This window comes from Thalassophryne amazonica, chromosome 17, assembly GCF_902500255.1.
Source record: "Thalassophryne amazonica chromosome 17, fThaAma1.1, whole genome shotgun sequence".
NCBI lineage: Eukaryota > Metazoa > Chordata > Actinopteri > Batrachoidiformes > Batrachoididae > Thalassophryne > Thalassophryne amazonica.
Window position 1 is genome coordinate 21331517 of NC_047119.1, and position 23990 is coordinate 21355506.

Below are 23990 nucleotides of genomic sequence, written 5' to 3' on the forward strand. Positions count from 1 at the left end.
TAAAAAGGCAATATTCCAGCCATCATTTCATTTGGCATTAACAAGAATGTGTTTTTCAAAAATGCCTTTGTATTGTAGCAAATTTTTGCAAATGTACTGTGTGAATTCAAACTCCAAATCCAGCATAGGCTGTGTTATGGAAGAATAACTTTATATACACTTGAAAATTCTGAAGTTTCTGCTTTTGGCTGTGTTACAGTATTTCACATTTTACAGAGAATTGCCTATTAAATAGGGCTGGGCAATGTGGCAAAAAAAAAAAAAATTTACTCACCGAACATTTTTTTTCTCCTCTCTCTTTGCAGGTTTCCCTGATTTTCCAGGGAGTGTTCCCCCTTTTCAGTGATGGAGGTATTGCAGTGTGATGGCTGTGACTTCCGCGCTGAGTCATATGATGAGCTGAAGACCCACATTCAGGAAGTACATACCGCATTCCTGCAGCCTGCAGATGCAGATGAGTCTGACTCTTCAAAAGACGAAGTTGAAGATGAGGAGGAAGAAGAGGAAAATGATGAAGTGGATGACAAAGATTATACACCTCCTAAAGCTGGAATTAGTAAGGCTACCAACTTACATTGCATTTGACATTTAATTTGTTGAATGTTTGTGTCTATATCACACCAAAACTTGATACTGTTTGTATTACAGTAGAAAGTGTAAAAAATTTAACAAGTTTTGGGGTTTTTTCATCTGAGCCGTCACATTTTCTCCCCTTTTAGGCCCTAATTCAACTGAGAATTCCAACCAAGTATCACAAAAGCAGGCCGGCGAATCCCATCTGCCTTTTTACCAGTGTAAATTCTGTGTCCGTTACTTCAGATCAAAGTCGTTCTTAAGAAACCACACCAGAAAGGTGCATAATGTCATAGAGGATGATTCTGATGCAAGCGTCTCCTCAGAGTCTGCGAAGGAGCCTGGCTATGTCATTACAATGCACAATGACCATTCAAAAGTCTATTCCTGCCAGTATTGCACATACAAGTCTCCACGCAAAGCAAGGATAATGAAACATCAACTTATGTATCATAATAAAGGTCCATCAGAGAACACTGGCAAAGCTTTGGAACGTGCCGAGACTGGAACGGCATCTGACACAACCAGTGGACCCCCCAAGGGGACATTTGCCTGTGAATGGTGTGACTACCAGACCGACCAGAAAGACAGCTGGACTTGTCATGTGGTGAAGGAACACAGTGACAAGGTTAAGATAGTTTCCTGTGATAAGGAAGAAGAGAAAAGGTTAACACCACCCAAGACAGATTCTCCATCCTCTTCTCAAAGCCCGCCTAAATCAAAAAGTAGCTTTAGTGACATGCGTGGAAAGGACGAACTGGTAGCCCCAACACCGGAAGGCACACCGGGGAAGTCGGTTGCCGATATCTCATCTTTTCAATATGCACAAATCAGTACTGCAACTCCTAACAGCACAGGCTCCTCCATTTTATCCAGGAGGTTTTCTTTGTCTGATGTCTCCAACAATGTCATAGATGTGGATTCCAACTTGGTTAATGAAGAAGATTCTAGGAGCAGCTTGGAGGAGGATGACGATGAAGAGTTGGGTGATATTGATGATCCTAGCTACACTGGGACTCTGTCAGCTGATGTAAAGCAACTCTTAAGTGCTGAGGATAATAAATTACTGGAGACAAAAGGAATACCATTTAGAAAATACATGAATCGATTTCAGTGCCCTTTCTGCTCGTTCCTCACGATGCACCGGCGGAGCATCTCTCGGCACATTGAAAATATTCACCTTTCTGGCAAAGCTACTGTATATAAATGTGACAAATGCCCATTTATTTGTACCAGCACTCACAAACTTACCGCACACAAGCAAGCCCATAATTCACAAGACTTGGAAACTTTGGACTTAACAAATGATAGTCCAGATCCTCAGAATGACGGTAGTTCAGAGCCAGTTAATGGGGGTAGCGTGAGCTCCAGAGTCAACGGGAAAAGGAATGCAAGCACACTGAATGAACAGCAGTACCCTCACCGATGCACTCTCTGCACTTTCTCCACTACTACTCTGAAAGGTTTGAGGGTTCACCAGCAGCATAAACACTCCTACTGTGATGACCTAGATCCCACTGTCTTTGAAGCCCAGCTTAATGACCAGGCAGAGTCTGAGGTGGACACTTCTCCAATCTTTCTACAGAAAACTCAGACCTCCATTTTAGGACTTGCCACAAAAAAGCCACTAGTAACAGTGAAAAGAGCCAGGAAGTCTATTAATGACTTGCCTTTGGATTTGTCCTCTGTGAAGAAGAGAACAAGAATTGATGAAATTGCTAGTAACCTTCAAAGTAAGATAAGCCAAAGCCAACAGGATATGATAATAAATTTGGATGATATCGATGATGACGACATTGGAGAAAGTGCTCCAAATTCTGATAAAGAAGGAAGGAATCATGACATTACAAGCCCTGTGTTTGCTTACAACACACAACAGTTTCATGATGGAGGCAGAATTGGAAAAAGAAAGAGCAACCCTAAATCAAAACTGAAGAGCATTCCTATATCATTGACTCTCTCAGATGACAGTGAAAATGTCTCTAATGACCTCAGTGATGGTAGGGACATTACCCAAGACAATGCAGAATATGCAGATGATTCTGGAGCATCACGTTTCTATTGCAAACACTGTGATTACCACAATAAGTCAGCCCGTAGTGTCAGCACCCATTATCAGAGAATGCACCCTTACATCAAGTTCAGCTTTAAGTACATCCTGGACCCCGAGGACCAGAGTGCTGTCTTCCGGTGCTTAGAATGCTACATCGAATACACAAGTTACAATGATTTACACCAACATTACATGGATCACCATCCTGAGGCAAGCAACGTGCTCAACTTCAACCAACCAAACCTGATTTACATGTGTCGCTTTTGTTCATATACAAGCCCCAATGTAAGGAGCCTAATGCCCCACTACCAAAGAATGCACCCTACAGTAAAAATCAACAATGCCATGATCTTTTCGAGCTATGTAGTGGAGCAAGCCCACAAGACGGCTGAATCACAAACACTGAGGGAAATATTAAACTCGGGTCCCAAGAGTTTCAATTCTGCAACATCCACTCCAAGGTCTACCTCCAGTCCAGTGATGAAAACAGCCTCCAAGACCCCTGAAGCTGCCACTGAGAGTGACACTTTGAAAGACGCTGTGGGTGGAAATGTTGTTTTATATGACTGCGATATATGTTCATTTGCTAGCTCAAACATGCATTCTGTTTTGGTCCACTATCAGAAGAAACACCCAGAGCAAAAGGCATCTTATTTCCGTATACAGAAAACCATGAAGGTCATCTCAGTAGAGCAATCACCACCTGTTAGCAACTCCTTTAACCTCAGCATGGCTACACCCCCAAAACCATCAAGCACATCACTACTTGGATCTGCTGAAGAGACATTCTACTGTAAACATTGTGTGTACAGCAACAGATCTGTTGTTGGTGTGTTAGTCCACTATCAAAAAAGACATCCAGAGGTTAAAGTGACAGCGAAATATATCAAGCATGGTGCTCCGACCCCTGGATTGATGAAATTAATGGAAGAATTGCAGATCGCAGCTCCAAGACAGTTTTTGAAACAGTTTCAAAATAACGGTCACGATGGAACAAGCAACTCCAGCCCAAAACCTGGAAGCGGTAATAAAGCTGAGGATGAGTTATTTTTTTGTCAGCACTGTGATTATGGCAACCGCACTGTAAAAGGCGTTCTTATTCATTATCAGAAAAAACACCGGGACACCAAAGCCAATGCTGAGTTGGTACGTCGCCATACTGCAATTGTCCGGAGTCAGCGTGAGCGCGCACAGATGGTTCAGTCGAGCGGCATCTCTTCTGCAATACCAGCTCCTTCAGAGTCTGAAAATGCTAGGCCACTACGTACCCTGAGGTGCAAACACTGTACTTATACATCTCCCTATGTCTATGCCCTCAAGAAGCATCTGAAGAAAGAGCACCCCACCGTGAAAGCTACAGCCATGACCATTCTACACTGGGCTTACCAAGATGGTATTCTGGAGGCTGGCTATCATTGTGAGTGGTGCATTTACTCGCATGCTGAACCCCAAGGTTTGTTACTCCATTACCAAAGACGTCATCCAGAGCACAATGTTGATTACGCATATATGGCAAGCAAGCTGTGGGCTGGGCCAGATACTACACAACAAGGTAGCAATTTGGAAGCTAAACATTACAAATGCAGAGACTGTGCATTTGAGGCCTGCACAATATGGGATATTACCAGCCACTATCAAGCAGTTCATCCATGGGCCATTAAAGGTGATGAATCTGTACTTCTGGATATTATCAAAGGAAATGACTCAACTGAAAAGGTGCACCATCCACTTCCCAAAGAGCATGTGACTTTCAATTCCCTGTCTGCAGAAGATGATGGCGTACTTGTCATTGATACCCCACCTCGAGAAATCAGCCTTCATCCTTCGCACCCACGTCTTTCCATTTCCAATAATCCTTATCAGTGTACTGTATGCCTATCCGAGTACAACAGTCTCCATGGCCTCCTTACTCACTATGGGAAGAAGCACCCAGGCATGAAAGTGAAGGCGGCAGATTTTGCACAGGAAGCAGACATAAACCCCAGCTCTGTTTATAAATGCCGCCATTGTCCGTATGTTAACTCTCGTATTCATGGTGTCTTAACTCACTATCAGAAAAGGCACCCGTTGGTGAAAGTCACTGCGGAAGACTTTGCAGATGATATAGAACAAATCACTGACTTAAATGAAGGCGATGACAAATGCAAAACCCAGAGACAGGGCTATGGCGCATACAGATGTAAAATGTGCCCATATACACACGGGACGCTGGAGAAGCTCAAAATCCATTATGAGAAATATCACAATCAGTCAGCCTCTGATATGTTTTCTCCGTCTCTGACAAATTTCTGCTGTAGTAAAGAAACCGAGCCGGTAGCTGAGTGTAGTGCCAGTAATATATCGAGCACAGCAAAAGTCCAAGAGGTCAGTGAATTGGACCTTGCTCTTTCCCAGTTACCCATGAACAAGACTGAGAAACATGCTGTCTTCAAGTGTCAGCTCTGCAAATATTTCTGTTCCACCAGGAAAGGCATCGCCCGCCACTACCGCATCAAGCACAATAACGTTCGTGCTCAGCCAGAGGGTAAAAACAATGTCTTCAAATGCGCTCTGTGTTCATACACAAACCCGATACGGAAAGGATTGGCAGCACATTACCAGAAGCGCCACGATATCGATGCCTATTACACCCATTGTCTGGCTGCTTCCAAGACGGTGACTGAAAAGCCTAATAAAGTGATGGTGCCCCTATCATCTGAAGGGGACAACTCAGAAATGAGTGAAGAGCTACGTTTGGCGATAGATAGGCGACGATGTTCTCTTTGCTCCTTCCATGCCTTCAGCAGAAAGAGCATTGTTTCACACTACATTAAACGCCACCCAGGTGTCTTCCCTAAGAAGCAGCACGCTAGCAAGCTTGGCCGCTACTTCACTGTTATTTATGCCAAAGAACCTGCCAGCGGGACAACGGACGAAGGCAAAGAAGGGCTTGAGGCTGACTTTGAATCTGAGCAGGACCAAGACGATGACTGGCTGCCATTTAAGTGTCAAAAATGCTTCCGGTTGTCCTTCAGCACAGTTGAACTGCTCTTTATGCACTACAATGACCACCACAGTAATGACTTGAAGAGGGACTTTGTGGTATCTCCAAGTCCTGGAGATGAGGACTCTGAGATCTACCAGTGCTCTCACTGCGAGCTAAAGTTCCTGGCTCTCCCAGTTCTAGCCAAGCATCTCATGAATCATAATGAGGAGTTTCAGAAGAGGGCCATGAGGCAAGAGAGGAGGAGGCAACTCATCAGCAGACACAAACCTTCAGAGCTACCTGGGACAAAAAGTGACAAGGTGAGTAAAAATAACAATCCTCCCAGAAAAATGTATAAATGCTTATAGGGATTATAAACTTGATTTTATGGCCATATTGGCTACTAACTGTTCTGTGACAGGTATGCACTATTTCTGGTAGTCATAGGCTTCTAGCTCTGCTTACATAATATAATCCTTCACAGTCTGTCCATTTACCATGACATGACTTCATTAAATACTGCCATTGATGTTTTCTTTATCCAAACAAATCCAATTTTGGCAGAATTTTTTTGTTGGTTTTTTTTGCATACAGTGCAAAAAATACAGTGTGTAAAATGAGAAGAAGTCTTTACTGAAGTCGAAGGAAAAGATGCAGCAATCCTGAGGCGTGTTCAGCTCAGGGTCCATATGTAGTGTATGGTCAACATGTCACAGTCCATTAGCGAATATGTGCAAGGGCTAGACTAAAGAGTGAAAAATACCTTGCAGGCTAGGACTCAAAAGAAGAGGTCAGGCAAAACTGAAATGACTGGTTAGACTGGCAGATTCACGCACCATTCTTGCATATTAGTTATGTGAATGACTCACAAATACTACTAGGATCAAGAAGGAGAAAAAAAGAGTTGGCAGGGAAATGAAGTGACTGGTTGAGAAAGATGCTATCAATGGATGTCTGATATAACAGGTGGTGTAAGATGAAAAAATATAATGCAGGTAGAAAAAACTAAGCCTGAATTGCCAGATACTGTATTATAAGTAATAATTAGTTGGTTTTTCTTTGTTTTTTTGGAAATTCATGAGAATGTTGCCTGTTTTCTAATGTTTCTTATAAGAAAATTACCTTTATTCTCACAAATGCTAGCATTGTATCAGTTCTGTAGGAAATGCAAATACAGTGCCCTCCAAATGTATTGGAACACTTGGTATTTCACACATTTTTACTTATGTCATTTCAAATACAAAAAAAAAATAATCTAAAATTATCTTCCTTAAACTCAAACAAAAAGCAAATCATTAAAACTTGATATAAATTAATTAAAATATAAAAGCCAAGATGATGGGTTGCATAAGTAATGGAACACTTTGGTATAATACCTGTAAAAAAAACAGTTTTATAGCCAGTTTTCTTCAGACAACTCAGGGGATGGATACATGAACATTTCCAAGTCATTGAATATGTCTTGAACGTCATTTACATCAATTATGAAGAAATACAAACAGTAGGGCACACTATGGAGTATGGAGTAGATAGTTCTCAAAAACTGAGTGACTGTGCAAAAAGCAGAAGAGTGAGGAAAGACACCCAGACAACCCAGAAGAAATTACAGGCTTCTCTGCCTGTAACTGCAGAAATTGTGCACAATGCATGTTTTGTATCTTGTATCCCCAGTTATACAGCTTCATGATGAAGTGGTGTAGAGGAGGATTTTCTTAAAAAGAAGAGCCGAAAGTTCAGCTACAGTTTGCCAGAAAGTACTGAAATGCAAGCCTAGATTTGATGTTTTGGTGAAAGAAAATTCTCCTCTATACCTCTAAGCTTTCCATTACTTATGCAACCCATCGTCTTGGCTATTATATTTGTAATTAATTTACATCAAGTTGTAGAGATTTGCTTTCAGTTTGAGTTTCACACACACACTCATCTTCAACCGCTTAGTCCAATTAAGGGTCGTGGGGGGCTGGAGCCTATCCCAGCAGTCAAAGAGCGCAAGGCGGAGGTTCACCCAGGACAGGACGCCAGTCTGTCACAGGGCCACAAACAGACAAACAAACACATTCACACCCACTCGCACACCTACTGACAATTTAAAGATTCCAATCCACCTAACCCGCATGTCTTTGGATGTGGGAGGAAACCGGAGCACCCATAGGGAACCCACGCAAACATGCAGACTCCACACAGAAAGACCACAGGCAGGAATTGAACCCATGACCTTCTCGCTGTGAGGCAACAGTGCTAACGACGAATCCACCATGCCGCTCCAGTTTGAGTTTAAGGAAGATAATTTTAGAAATTTTTATTTTTTGGATTTTTTTAGATTTGAAACAACATAAACAGATTAAAATGTTTGAAATACCAAATGTTCCAATGCTTTTTGAGGGCACCGTATCTCTTGAAAATGAAGTGGCAGTGAATATGTTTTCCAGCAACTACTGTATTTCCATATATATGTACACTATATATGGAATAATATTATGTTAATACACATTTCATGATTGATGGTGCATATTAAAGAGGTTGATGCTAAAGGTTAGTGTTAATTGCAGGTAACTGCTAACGCATCTGTAAATCTGATCATTCCTCAAAAACTTTAATCATTGTAGGAGCTTTTAAAAGGCCAATTGGTCTGTTTAAATTATTTATCTCAGCTGGTAGAAATCTAAAAATAGCAAATATCATTTTATTGTCCTACAAAGCAGATGTTTCAGACCTTGTCATGTATTATTAAATCCTCCATAATCAATGTTTTGATTGGATATTTTACTGTCTAGCAATTGCTACAAACACCATGTATTTGACGATGAGAATGCTTCCAACCTGAGTCGTTTTTCAGTTGTGATTATGATTGAGACATCTATAAAGACCTATCACGGGTCACATCTTCACAGTTATCAATGGTATTCTGTCAATAACTGGGCTACAAATTACAAGTTATTATTCAGAGAGAGCTAGAAGAATAATGCTTCTGTCCTTGTGCAGGTCTTCATTACGTTACTCAAGCAGCATTTAAAATTCAAAGTATTATGACACTTTTGATTAAATGCCTTAATTATATCATCTATAGCTGTTTATTATTCAGTTTTGTGCTTTACAGGATAATATTCTGCCATGATGTATGCACCTATTATTTACACTTCTATAGAAGAGGTTTTAATTATACGTTTGTTCAAGTGGTCACTGTAGTTGGATGGAACCAGGCCAGCGGCCCTCTGACAATTCAAATTTGAGACCATTGCTCAAAAGATAATATATTGTAATATAAAATAAGCTTATTTATCAGAAGTGTTTTTTGTCTACATTGAAAAATATTGCATTGAGTAAAGGGAAAAAAACATCATAGAAGTTTCTTATGCCAATGCCTGTTGTCTGAACAGGAAACCGGTATAAGTAAAGCCCCCCTGGGATTCAGATGCAACTTCTGCGTTGAGGTGCACTCCACACTCAGAGCCATCTGCAACCACCTTAGGAAGCATGTCCAATATGGAGAAGTCAAAGAGGGGCATGTTAAGGTAAATAGTGTTCATATTTGCATATTTAATGCTGTAACCATGTCGGTAAATGATGGTTTGGTGTATTTGGCGCAGTTTAACATGATTATTTTACTGCTGTTCCATTTGCAATAGTTATGGGTTTACTGTGTGCAGTTGTGACCTCTAACATAAAGATCTTCATCTTTTACTTGGACAAGTCCAAATATTATGGAACCGATACTCTGTTTTACATATACTCATCATGACCGTGAATGTCATGGTAATTTTGGGCTTTTAATGATAAATTGCATTTATATAGCGCTTTTCCATCCACATCAGACGCTCAAAGCGCTTTACAGTGATGTCTCGCATTCACATATTCACACAGACGCAATTGCACACTGATGTCAGGGTGCTGCCATGCAAGGCGCTCACTGCACACCAGGAGCAATTTGGGGATTAAGGATCCTCTGGTCTGAAGCCCAACACTTAACCACTAGACCATCACCTCCTAAAGATATCCCTGAACTGTTCTTTTGCTAGGGTGGATTGATTGTGAAACATACATCATTAATGACTTTAAAAAAGCAAGACTTGGGTTCACAAGGTTAAATTTTTTTTTGGGTGTTCTCTAATCCACACAGGGTCAAAATTATATATACAGGCTCAAATATATATACATACATTCACTTAGTCTTTGAATACATGGTGCTGAGTGTTCAATAATGTCTTTTAAATTTTAAAAGGCCAATTACTGTAACTCCTCATTAGTGATCACAATTCACTACACCTGATAGTTTCTCTTTCTCGGCATTCAAAGGATGTGTTTAATAGTACCCATTGGACTGAAAAATACTCAATTCATTGGGCCAGTCCATGGAATTCAGTGAAGACCTAGGGAGGAGAATTATAGATTTACACAAGTCGGAAAGGTCTGCGGGAGCCATTTCCAAACAACTGCAGATTCCAAGATCATCAGTTCAAATAATTGTACATAAGTGCAAGTTAGTCAGATGTGTCAGGACTAGAAGAAGATCCAAACTGTCATCAGATGAGAGAAAATTGGTTAGGACGTTCAGGAACAACCCAAGAACCATCAAGGTTCAGGCCTGCCATGAACTGGAAACTGCTGGAACACCAGCCTTACTGTCCACAGTGAAGCAAGTTTTACATTGTCATTGGGCTGAAAGGGTGCCAACCAAGAACAAAGGCCCCTGCTCCAAAATTGACACCTTGAAGCCAGACTGAAATTTGCAGTTGCCCAAATGGACAAGCTAAATGCCTTCTGGAGAAAAGGCTTATGGTTAGCTGACACAAAGACTGAGCTATTTGGCCACAATGACCAGATGTATGTTTGGAGGAGTAAAGGTGAAGCTTTAAAGCCTAAGAACACTGCACCAACTGTCAAGTGTGGTTGTGGTAGCATCATGCTCTGGGGCTGTTTTGCTGCCAGTAACACTGGTGTATTACGCAAAGTGAATGGAATAATGACGAAGGAGGACTTCCTCCAAATTCTTCAATGTCACCTCAAATCAACAGCTACACAGTTGAAACTTGGCCATGATTGAGTGTTCCAACAGGACAGCGAGTCCAAACACACATCAAAACTAGTTGTGGGTTGGATTAAATCGGGCTACCATTAAGCTTCTGGAATGGCCTTCTCAAATTCCTAACCTCAGCCCTATTGAAAATTCATGTACTATGCTTAAAAGCCAGGTCCGTGCCAGGAAACCAAAAAAAGTTAAATGAACCAATTTTGCCAAGACAAGTGATCATCTGTCCAGCCAGAATTATGCAAGAAGCTTGTTGATGACTACCAAAAGCATCTGGTCGAGATGCAACTTGCTAAGGGACATTTACAAATATTAGTGGGGTGTATGTATATATTTGAGCCTATACTAATAATTTTGACCTTGTGTGGATTAGAGAACATCGCCCCCCTCCCCCCAAAAAATCTAACTTTTGCACCAGTTTCTTGTTTTTTTTTGTTTTTTTTTAAGTCATTAACAGTTCAGGGACATCATTAAAAGCCCCAGATTAAAATGACATTCATGCCCATGATGACTGTATGTAAACGTCTGGCCCCAACTCTATTAGGAAGGTTTAAATGAAATGCTTGAATGCAACTCCAGAGGTTTGTCGTGCAGTTGGCTGAGGAACAGGCTGAAAGTGCAAAGCTGGCAGAGAGGACAGTAAAGACAGGCCAGTGGATGCTACATCTTATTTATGGCTGTATGAAGTGCAGGGTCAGATCCTTCCCCAGAAACAAAGAAATTCCTAGAAGCAATGAAAAAGTCATGGTGATTGTCTGTCAACTTGCGAGGACTGCAGAAACCATCCTGCAGATAAAGTTGCACGATGTGCAGATTTTTTTTTTTAAATCCAATTTTATTTTATATAGCCTGGAATTGCAATGTTTAAATAGGCTTTATATTTTCTACAATACTATTGCTGTATAAATACAACAAAATTTAGAAGAGAGATGAGGGGCTTGTAAGCTTGCAAAACCAGATATAACCTGGGAAGATGAACCTCAGCTTGGATATTACAGACATGGAAATCTCCAAAAGATGAAGACCCAGGTCTGAGCTGGAGTACCCTGGACATGTCTGAAGGTCCAGCGAACCGAAAGTGGAAGATGGAGAAGGAGGGTGGTATAAATAGTGATGAAATACAATTTGAGAAATGACCAATTAATTGTGAGAAAATAAGGGCACACCTTGTGATGTTGATTGTTGGTGACACTCTGTATGAAAGTTCTGTTCATACACAATATAAAACAGTGTTAGCAGAATCAATATCACTGCTGCTACTTGGTGTCTTAGATGTGATGTCTGAGATATAATGTTCTTACTTAAATCACAAAAAAAAAGTAATTTTAAAAACCATTTTCTAAACTTTTTGCCATTCTTCATTGATTAGCAAAATTAAAGATTTTGAATAAATATCAACACACAAGCATGCTTAATATTGGTAGGTTTTGTGATTTATGAAATCACATTTGTAAGATCGGCTTATGTTAGGACAGAATATCATTTAAAGTATTCAGTGGCAGCTCGACAATGAATTACTCCCTGTGCAAGATTCCCTCGGAGTAGAGTTCCTTTATACAGAGAGTAATGACAAGATGAGCTGAAAAAAACAAACAAAAAAAAGTCACGTGACTCTTGGGGCCAAATTCGCATTCGCTGTTAACCTATCTACGTGTATATCGAGTTTATTTATTTATTCGCTGAAAATGCCGGGTTGTTGTACATTCATTCGGATGCACAAATAAACATAACAAGGGGTTCAAGATGTATAGATTCCCTTCACATCTCAACAGACAAAAAATTTGGGAAAATAAAGTCAGCCATGTGGGATGAATACCGACTTCATCGTAAAAGCTAAGGTAAATTTAAATTTAGTAAATTTAGGTAAATTTTTAATAAAAAATTGTTGAAAATAGAAAAGGTTAATTTATTGTGTGCATCGACCAATAATAGCCTCTGTTTGTGCGTGCTTGTGTGTGCATGTGTGTTTATCCTATGTCTGTCTTAATGTGTTATGTTTGTATGTATGAGTTTATTCCCTCTCTGAAAACCTGTTAAATTTACTTTTTAACAAAAACTATATTTTTAAAGCCCCTCCTATCCAGTTAATCAAAGCAGTGAAATCATGTTAAGGTACATGTAGTATGTTCAAATTCTCTCCAAGCATATTGAGCTATGAGATCATGAGATAACCCAAATTATTATTGCTACTATCATGGCTAATTACATGTATTCATAATCATCAATCTTCTCACTTCTTATTTGCTGTTCAATTTTTCAAACGAATAAATATCTTGTTGCAAGCAATCTGATATTGAAGCTTATACTCATAGACCAGCCTCTCCATACAATTTCAATAAACAAACAAAAGCAAAAAACAAACAAGCCCCCCCCCACCCCCAGAAAAAACACACGCAAAGTATTCCCTAACCTGTCCCATGTTCGTGCAGTGACGTTATACATGCATACAGTGAGGCAAAATACAGGCAAAATAAGTATTTGATCCACTGCCGATTTTGCAGGTTTTGCCACCTACAAAGAATGGAGAAGTCTGTAATTTTTATCGTAGGTACATTTCAACTGTGAGAGACAAAATGTAAAAAACAAAAAAATTCAGAAAATCACATTTTATGATTTTTTTTTTTTTAAATAATTGCATTTTATTGCATGAAATAAGTATTTGATACAATAGAAAAAAGTTTTACAGTTACAGAGGTCAGACGTTTCCTGTAGTTTTTAACCAAGTTTGTACACTGCAGCAGGGATTTTGGTTCACTCCTCCATACAGATCTTCTCCAGATGTTAGAATGGGAGGCAGAGCCTTCAGCTTTCAGGCTCCTCTCCTGTGGAACCAGCTCCCAATTCAGATCAGGGAGACAGACACCCTCTCTACTTTTAAGATTAGGCTTAAAACTTTCCTTTTCGCTAAAGCTTATAGTTAGGGCTGGATCAGGTGACCCTGAACCATCCCTTAGTTATGCTGCTATAGACGTAGACTGCTGGGGGGTTCCCATGATGCACTGTTTCTTTCTCTTTTTGCTCTGTATGCACGACTCTGCATTTAATCATTAGTGATCGATCTCTGCTCCCCTCCACAGCATGTCTTTTTCCTGGTTCTCTCCCTCAGCCCCAACCAGTCCCAGCAGAAGACTGCCCCTCCCTGAGCCTGGTTCTGCTGGAGGTTTCTTCCTGTTAAAAGGGAGTTTTTCCTTCCCACTGTAGCCAAGTGCTTGCTCACAGGGGGTCGTTTTGACCGTTGGGGTTTTACATAATTATTGTATGGCCTTGCCTTGCAATATAAAGCGCCTTGGGGCAACTGTTTGTTGTGATTTGGCGCTATATAAAAAAATTGATTGATTGATTGATTGATTGATGTTTCAGGTTTTGATTTTCAGCTCCCTCCAAAGATTTTCTATTGGGTTCAAATCTGGAGACTGGCCAGACCACTCCAGGATCTTGAAATGCTTCTTACAGAGCCCCTCCTTAGTTGCCCTGGCTGTGTGTTTGGGGTCATTGTCATGCTGGAAGACCCAGCCGTGACCCATCTTCAATGCTCTTACTGAGGTAAGGAGTGTGTTTTGCAAAATCTCACGATACATGACCCCATCTATCCTCCCTTCAATACGGTCCAGTCATCCTGTCCCCTTTGCAGAAAAGCACCCAAAAAAAATGATGCGTCCACCCCCATACTTCACGGTTGGGACGGTTTTCTTGGGGTGGATCTCATCCTCCAAGCACGGCGAGTGGAGTTAATACTAAAAAGCTCTATTCTGGTCTCATCTGACCACATGACCTTCTCCTGTGCCTCCTCTGGATCATCCAGATGGTTACTGGTGAACTTCAAACGGTCCTGGACATGTGCTGGCTTGAGCAGGGGGACCTTGCTACCCTGCAGGATTTTAAACCATGACAGCATCATGTGTTACTAATGTAATCTTTGTGACTGTGGTCCCAGCTTTCTTCAGGTCATTGACCAGGTCCTCCTGTGTAGTTCTGAGCTTTCTCAGAATCATCCTTACACCACGAGGTGAGATCTTGCATGGAGCCCAAAAGTGGGGAAGATTGACAGTCATCTTGTGTTTCTTCCATTTTCTAATAATTACACCAGCAATTGTTGTCTTCTACCAAGCTGCTTGCCTGTTGTCCTGTAGTCCATCCCAGGCTTGTGAGGTCTACATTTTTGTCCCTGGTGTCCTTGGACAGCTCTTTAGTCTTGGCTATGGTGGACAGGTTGGAGTGTGATTGAGTGTGTGAACAGGTGTCTTTTATACAGTTAGCAAGTTCAAACAGGTGCAGTTAATACAGGTAAAGAGTGCAGAATAAGAGGGCTTCTTAAAGAAGAACTAACAGGTCTTTGAGAGCCAGAATTCTTGCTGGTTAGTAGGGGGTCAAATAATTATTTATGCAATAAAATGCAAATGAATTATTTAAAAATCATAAAATGTGATTTTCTGAATTTTTGTTTATTTTTATAGTCTGTCTCTCACAGTTGAAGTGTACCTCTGATAAAAATGACAGACCTTTCCATTCTCTGTAGGTGGGAAAACTTGCAAAATCGACAGTGGCTCAAATTCTTATTTGCTATATATATATATATATATATATATATATATATATATATATATATTGCACTGCATCTACAAGATTTGTTTGGGAGAAGGGAGAGTATTTGGATTGAGCCTTGGTTGTTTGGTAATTTGTTTGAGGGGCTAATTTAATTTGCTTGAACAGGTATGAATAACTATACAGTACACAAGTCTTTTTGTTCTCTGTACATTAACTTTGGTTAATTAAAAAAAAAGTTTCAATAATATTTTGATCAAACTTGATTATTTGCATTTAATTCTAAGGATATTCTAAATGATGTACTTGAAAATGAGGGGTGCCAATATTTTTTTTGCACGGTTATAGCAGTACAAATGAAATAACTAACATTTGATTGAATATCTATTTTCACATTTGTACATTTGGGAGTGTCAACATTGGGCTAGCTACATAAACTGGATTTATTCTTTTAATTTGTGCTGTCTTTACATTGACGTGTATTCCGCATGAAATTGAGGCTGTTGATAACAAACTTATAATCTGTGAATCTTTATTTTACAGCAGGAGGCTAGCGAGCTCCCTCTGACTGTCCCTTCAGAGAACCTAGCAAACGGTGAAGTTGAAGGGGATGAAGAAGTAGCTGAAGCTGACGGCCTCGAGGGATCACCGAGTGCGGCGCTGGGATCTCCCTTGGTATCCACAGACACCGGAGAGGATACGGTTGCCGAGGAGCCTCTTGAGCCACAAACTGATGCCGTTGAAGGGAAAGCAGCAGCCCTAGTGGCTGCGGCGAGGGCCTCCGTTTCAGAGGGACAGCTGAAGCAGCGCTTAGCAACAGGGGGGCATCCATGTGCACAATGCGACCGTGTCTTCATGTCCATGCAGGGACTAAGGTCCCACGAGAGGAGCCACACAGCAATGGCACTGTTCACCAAAGAGGACAAATACAGCTGCCAGTACTGCCAGTTTGTGTCACCTTTCAGACACAAGTAAGTAAGGAGGAGCCTGATGTATGATTGACACCACACTGATTCTCCTGCTGTACAATATGCACAACCATTCTTCTTTTCAGCAAGGTGTGTGTTTTTCCCCTCATTATTTCATTTACAAATAACATACTCAAAAATGGCTCTTTGGATGAACTCAATTCAGTTACATGCAGGATTTCCATCAAATAAATATATGTAGTCCCGACTAAATTACATTACATTATCTTACATCAGAGGTCTCAAACCGGTTCCAGAAAGGGCCAAGAGGGTGCAGGCTTTCTGTGCAACCTCCCACACCACCAGGTGATTTCACTGATTAACATCACTTTGAGCAGGTGGAATCAGTTAATCAGTGAAATCACCTGGTGGAGTGGGTGGTTGCACAGAAACCCTGCACCCTCTTGGCCCTTTCTGGAACCAGTTTGAGACCTCTGTCTTAGATGGATGTGTTTTGAGTTGAGGCTACATATAGTTATTAGATGGAATCCAGTCCAGTGAGTCAGTTTTTTTTTTTTTGAGTGATTTCACACAAGCAAATGACTCATTGGATGAACTCAGTTCAGTCATGGGCAGGATTTATGTAGTCCCAACTAAATTAAATGAAATTATCTTGGATGGATGTGTTTTGAGTTAAGGCTACATATATTAGGTGGAATCCAATCCAGTGAGTCAGTTTTTTGAGTGTATCACACAAACAAATGACTCATTGGATGAACTCATTCAGTTATGGGAAGGATTTATGTAGTCCCAACTAAATTAAATTATCTTGGATGGATGTGTTTTATTTGAGTTGAGGCTACATATATTTTTTAGATGGAATCCAGTCCAGTGAGTCAGTTTTTTGAGTGTATCACACAAACAAATGACTTATTGGATGAACTCAATTCAGTCATGGGCAGGATTTATGTGGTCCCAACTAAATTAAATTAAATTATCTTGCATGGATGTGTTTTATTTGAGTTGAGGCTACATATATTTATTAGATGGAATCCAGTCCAGTGAGTCAGTTTTTTGAGTGATATCACACAAGCAAATGACTCATTGGATGAACTCAGTTCAGTTATGGACAAGATTTATGTAGTCCCAACTAAATTAAATTAAATGATCTTGCATGGATGTGCTTTATTTGAGTTGGGGCTACATATATTTATTAGATGGAAATCCTGCTCATCCAATGCATCAATTTTTTGAGTGCAAAGTTCCTGGAGATCATCTAAAAAGTCTTTAAAGGTCTTAAATTTATGTTTCCAAAAGCTGTAGGAATCCCGACTAAACATATAAAAGATCCTGAGTTGATTTCAAGTGTTAAATTTTAAATTTGCTAGTGCTGACTGTTAAAATGAACTGCCAGTGAAGCAAACTGTCACTAGACTGAAATCCAAATCCAACCCATCAGGGAGATATTAGGTGTGGCTCCATAAACTGTTCACTATTTTTAAAAATAAAGAAGGTGCTGGTGAGCTCAGGAGCAATAGAAGATCAAAACAGTGATGACTCATAGGTTTCTTTTCCCCTTGATATTTACTCTTGGAGCTCTAAGAGTATTTTCCCGATTTTACCATACCAAAAAAGACATACACCCTTTTAAGATACTTTCTTTTAGTATAATGCTCATGTGTTGTATATAAAAAACATTCAGAACAATCTCAGCTTTCTGAATGTGAGATATATATTTGTTTAGAACACTGCATAAACAAATGATCTGTGAATAGAAATATGATTTAAAAAAAAAAAAAAAAAAGTTGACCAGGAAGCAGGAGAGCATCTTTAGAGGTCTAAGGTTTAGGAATACTCTCAAAAGGTACACATAAACCTCTAATGAGCCTAAACAACTCTTGTACACTTACACAGGCAATTCTCAATATCTCTGAATGATAGGAAACATAGTCACATCTTTGAAACATACTGGAGGTTTCACGCTTTGCAGCATCCACCACATTACGGAACCGCAGTAGTTCCTGGTGCACAATCATCCAAGCAAGCTGCTGGTCCATTCCCACCTACTGAAAGGAGCCAGTTATGTGGCGTAACCAGGTTATACCAGCCCGGTCTCATGTTTTGTTTTGTTTTTTCCGTGCCCTCGTCATGAAAAGCGCCCACTTTTCATGGCACTGGTTTTTTTAAATTTTACTATTTATAATCTTCCCCTTCTCCAAACTCTAACCATAGCATATGTGTGTAGCCTCCCCAATGTTTAATAACAAAATGAATTTAAAAGGGTAACAAGCATAGTAACATACTATGCCAGTATGCTAGCCATATGAAAGGGAAAATAAGTGCGTCTTAAGTCTGGACTTGAAAGTCTCTACAGAATCTGACTGTTTTATTGATGCAGTGAGATCATTCCACAGAACAGGGGCACGAAAAGAGAAAGCTCTGTGACCCGCAGACTTTTTATTTACCCTAGGGACACAAAGTAGTCCTGCACCCTGAGAACGCAGAACCCGGGCCGGTACATAGGGTTGAAGTAGGTCAGCTAAGTAGGGAGGTGCTAGTCCGTGAACAATTTTACAACCCCTGGCAAAAATTATGGCATCACCGGCCTCGGAGGATGTTCATTCAGTTGTTTAATTTTGTAGAAAAAAAAGCAGATCACAGACATGACACAAAACTAAAGTAATTTCAAATGGCAACTTTCTGGATTTAAGAAACACTATAAGAAATCAGGGAAAAAAAAATTGTTGGCAGTCAGTAACGGTTACTTTTTTAGACCAAGCAGAGGGAAAAAATATGGAATCACTCAATTCTGAGGAAAAAAATTATGGAATCATGAAAAACAAAAGAACGCTCCAACACATCACTAGTATTTTGTTGCACCACCTCTGGCTTTTATAACAGCTTGCAGTCTCTGAGGCATGGACTTAATGAGTGACAAACAGTACTCTTCATCAATCTGGCTCCAACTTTCTCTGATTGCTGTTGCCAGATCAGCTTTGCAGGTTGGAGCCTTGTCGTGGACCATTTTCTTCAACTTCCACCAAAGATTTTCAATTGGATTAAGATCCGGACTATTTGCAGGCCATGACATTGACCCTATGTGTCTTTTTGCAAGGAATGTTTTCACAGTTTTTGCTCTATGGCAAGATGCATTATCATCTTGAAAAATGATTTCATCATCCCCAAACATCCTTTCAATTGATGGGATAAGAAAAGTGTCCAAAATATCAACGTAAACTTGTGCATTTATTGATGTAATGACAGCCATCTCCCCAGTGCCTTTACCTGACATGCAGCCCTATATCATCAATGACTGTGGAAATTTACATGTTCTCTTCAGGCAGTCATCTTTATAAATCTCATTGGAACGGCACCAAACAAAAGTTCCAGCATCATCACCTTGCCCAATGCAGATTCAAGATTCATCACTGAATATGACTTTCATCCAGTCATCCACAGTCCACGATTGCTTTTCCTTAGCCCATTGTAACCTTGTTTTTTTCTGTTTAGGTGTTAATGATGGCTTTCGTTTAGCTTTTCTGTATGTAAATCCCATTTCCTTTAGGTGGTTTCTTACAGTTCAGTCACAGACGTTGACTCCAGTTTCCTCCCATTCGTTCCTCATTTGTTTTGTTGTGCATTTTCGATTTTTGAGACATATTGCTTTAAGTTTTCTGTCTTGACGCTTTGATGTCTTCCTTGGTCTACCAGTATGTTTGCCTTTAACAACCTTCCCTTGACACAGCTGACTGTGAACAACCAACATCTTTTGCAACATTGCGTGATGATTTACCCTCTTTTAAGAGTTTGATAATCCTCTCCTTTGTTTCAATTGACATCTCTCCTCTTGGATCCATGATTCATGTCAGTCCACTTGGTGCAACAAAAGGTGTGATCACTCCTTTTTAGATGCAGACTAACGAGCAGATCTGATTTGATGCAGGTGTTAGTTTTGGGAATGAAAATTTACAGGGTGATTCCATAATTTATTCCTCAGAATTGAGTGAGTCCATATTTTTTTCCCTCTGCTTGGTCTAAAAAAGTAACCATTACTGACTGCCACAATTTTTTTTCTTGATTTCTTATAGTGTTTCTTAAAGCCAGAAAGTTGCCATTTGAAATGACTTTAGTTTTGTGTCATGTCTGTGATCTGCTTTTTTTCTACAAAATTAAACAACTGAATGAACATCCTCCAAGGCCGGTGATTCCATAATTATTGCCAGGGGTTGTATAGGTTCGTAACAGAATCTTAAAATCTGATCTCACAGGGGCAGGAAGCCAGTGAAGAGATGCCAAGATGGGTGCAATGTGGTAACCTTCTTAGTTAAACCTTTTGGGACCCTTGATATAGGATACCAGGTTTCTTACCTTTAGTTTCCTAATCTGGTCAACCCAAAACCCTCTGTCTCAGTCTACCCCATGCTGGACACTGGCCCAAAAAATGGAGAGATGTCTCAGATTCCTCCCCACAAGCTGTACATGTACTGACCTGTTGGAGTGTCATTACCATTCTATGTCTGTTCATGAGGTTGTGACCTGTGAGTCCAAACCACTGTACTTATTATACTTCTAGGCAGCCAACCAGCTCCCTCGTAAGCCTTAGGTTTGGTCCTTCTATGAGCTGTCTTGCCTGCCTGCAGTCACTCAAGTGTTACCATCATTTGTGGTGCTGCTTCCTGATCCAGTTCTGGAGGGCAGTCTTCTGCACAGCAGTTGACACCCCTACAATTGGCTGTGAACCCCAACTTTGTGAGCCTGTCCACTCTCTTATTACCCGAAATACCCGTATGACCAGGTACCCACACTACAACTACATCATTAATGTCTCCCAGGGTGTTAAGTCTATACTAGCCATGGTCTTTGTATAAATATTTTCTGAATAAGAGTTGTGTACAGTTTTTAATGTGCAATGCTCGACCCTGGTAGGCATTAATTGCTTTTTCCAACCACTACGCAATAGTTCAAAAACTGTCAAAGAAAAAGAAGGGGGGGTGGTGGTGGATAAAAACACCCCTGAGACATGGACCTTGGAAGGGAAGATTACAGTAAATTATCAAATCGTTTGACTTCTTGCCTGATGTTTCACAAACCTTTATGACATCAAAGACTGTAGACCCAAATTTAAAAACACGGCCTGATTTTCAGGTATAGTAACACTTTGATATTTTAAGTTTGCTTCTAAAAGTTCACTTTCTAGTGTTCAACAATATCTTAAGAGTCTTACACCAGCTTCTCTGGGAAATAAATGGATCTTTACTTGTTCAACAGTTTTGTTCTCTTTACCATCATATATGTTCCAAATCATAGATCTTATGTAGGATTTTCTAACTCCAAATAGAGTAAGGCAAAGAAATTAGTGACGCACAGAGAGAGAGAGAGAGAGAGAGAGACACGTCATCTCCTCTGAACTCTCAGGTGTAATCCCTCTGTACTCTCTATGCCCTGACCCAGAAAGAAGCCACATTCCCGTGCCACCGAAGAGGCTGGCATTAAAAACACAACCACCGTCCCCACAGGAACTCACACATTTATTCCCACCCGGGGATTGTGAGTAGATGATTTCACTCCATGTGTAGCTGTTGTGAGGTTAAATGGAGAAAAAAATTTGCTTCGATGACATCTGCATAGCGGATGCTGCAGAGCTATTCTCGTCTTGTGCTTTTGTCTTTGTCTCATGTTTTTTGTCTTCTTTTATCCTCTTATCTTATATGCTCCATTCTGGATTTTTTTGTTCTTCCTCATCACCAGTCTAGACAGACATGTGCAGTCTCACCACGGTCACCACAAGCCCTTTAAGTGCAAGTTCTGCCCCTTTAAATCTTCCTACGTGAGTCGCTTGAAGAGCCACCTGTACAAGACGCATACAGGTAAAGAAAGAGAACACACAATCACACATTAAATCACATTTAACAGGTGCATGATAAGGTAATAAGCTACTGCTAGGTACAACGCTGTGCATGATTTAGCGCACCCGGCGCAATGTAGCCAGCAGAGTGCATTAGCTATGCATAATTGAGCATGCCCAGTTAACATCACGCCACAAGTAGCTGTGATAAATATGTTAAAATTGTTTAAGAAATATTCAGTGTAATTCTTAGCTTGCTTCTGTTTTTGTTTTGGGGCGGCGCCGGACTGCAAGCATCCGGGGAAAAAAGTAAATGCAAAAGATTTCCCTCTAATAGTCAGTGCATAAGAAAAATGCACAATTTGAACTGAAAAACTATAAAAACTTATTTTTTAAAAAGTATTTGGTTGCTCCCCTCTGTTGCAGAGAGCAAGAAATGGGAGTAAAATTTAGAAAATGCTGAGTTTGACTGATTTGATGAACCAACTTGATGTTGTGATTTTGTGTGTGTGTGTGTGTGATGATTTTAAAAAATGCAGGCGGGGGGGGGGATATTTAATTATACCACTGCATCTCAAATGGACAAATCAAAGTGCCGTCTTGGAGCTGTTCTGACTAAAATGCATTAAAGATAAAACTAAATAAATGTTACCTTTCTTGAAGAATTATCACAAAATACTTCACAATACAATACAGGACACATTCAAATAGACAAATAACATCAGAAATTTAATTAAGAATAAGTCATTTTAAAGAGTTTATTCTTTATTACAAGTCCACACATTTTAAAGATACTTTTTCTTTTTTTTTCTTTTTTACAATTTCTTAAAAAAATATTTTCTTTGTTACCACTGTGTTATATAGTATTCAAGTAAGTGAATCACAAGGTTTTTTTTTTCCTCATCTTTGTGATGAAAAAAATTTGCCTTTTCAGAGTGTGTGTGTGTGTGTGTGTGTGTGTGTGTGTGTGTGTGTGTGTGTGTGTGTGTGTGTGTGTGTGTGTGTGTGTGTGTGTGTGTGTGTGTGTGTGTGTGTGTGTGTGTAAATTTCAAACCATTTGGGTGGTTCAGAACTCAGTTTCCCAGAATGCTGTTTGAGTGAAAGGGCACTGCTAGCAACATATGCTTGTGTCAGCGTTATGTAGCTTGGCCGTGCAGGGTTCTGATGTCTAACCAGAATTGCAAACTGGGCAATGTAATTAATGGGCAGTTGATGCAGAGAAATTAATAAATGTAACATGTTTGCATGATTTTGGACAGAAACCTCACAGCAGCGTTCTGAATAACATGCAAACAATCTGGGGAAATATTCCGATGTGAATGCAAGTGACTCAAACATGACAAAAGAAAAACATGAATCGCGATCTGTATTTCTGAATGTGACACAATAGAGCTCATTGCATTTAGAGATTAGATAGAACTTTATTAATCCCTTGGGAAGACTCCCTCAGGTTTGAGGTTCTAGCAGCATTGTATAGCAGCACACAGGGTAAGAAGCACACAGAGTATCCAAAGTAAAAATAAGAAAGATTTTGTGAAATGTAAATACAAATATAAATGCCAGAAATGGTGCTTGCTACTGGATTACTGGCTGCTACTGTTCGTCTCCTTCCCATCCTCTGTCTTCCTGTTACTCCTGCTCCCCCCCAGTGGTTGGATCAAAATTTTTAAATATGCTGAAACAAAACCTTGTAAAATGAAATGTTTTTCAAAGCTTGATAACAGTGTTTGTTTGACCTGTTATGAAATGCCCATCACTGTATTCTACAGTGAACTTCAAGAGGTGGAGCCATAAAAAACAAATTTTAAGTAGTTTGTTTTATTACTAAGGTAATTTAAAAATGGTAAAAGCATCACTCCCACAATGAAACATGAACAGACTTGTACTGAATTCAAACTGTATTGATTTAGTTTATTGAAAAACTTGCTGATGACTTCACTTTACTAAACCAACTGTCTCCATGACTACCACAACACATATCTGAACATATTGCATATTTACACAGTTTATTCTGCCCCTAGTTTTCTTTTTTTAACTTGTGCTGCAAACACATACTGTGTTTTTCTTATTCTTTAATA

At 39.9% G+C, this 23990-nt stretch overlaps 1 protein-coding gene across 1 annotated transcript in view; it reads left to right on the forward strand.

Moving 5' to 3' along the window:
- Positions 1-309: 309 nt before the first annotated feature.
- Positions 310-23990, forward strand: part of znf462 (zinc finger protein 462) — a 41689-nt gene continuing 18008 nt past the window's right edge. Inside the window, 5 exon segments of the mRNA XM_034192623.1 lie at positions 310-556; positions 720-5911; positions 8969-9103; positions 15703-16130; positions 21816-21934. Of these exon segments, the coding sequence (XP_034048514.1) occupies positions 346-556; positions 720-5911; positions 8969-9103; positions 15703-16130; positions 21816-21934 (6085 nt within the window). The 5' untranslated portion in view covers positions 310-345.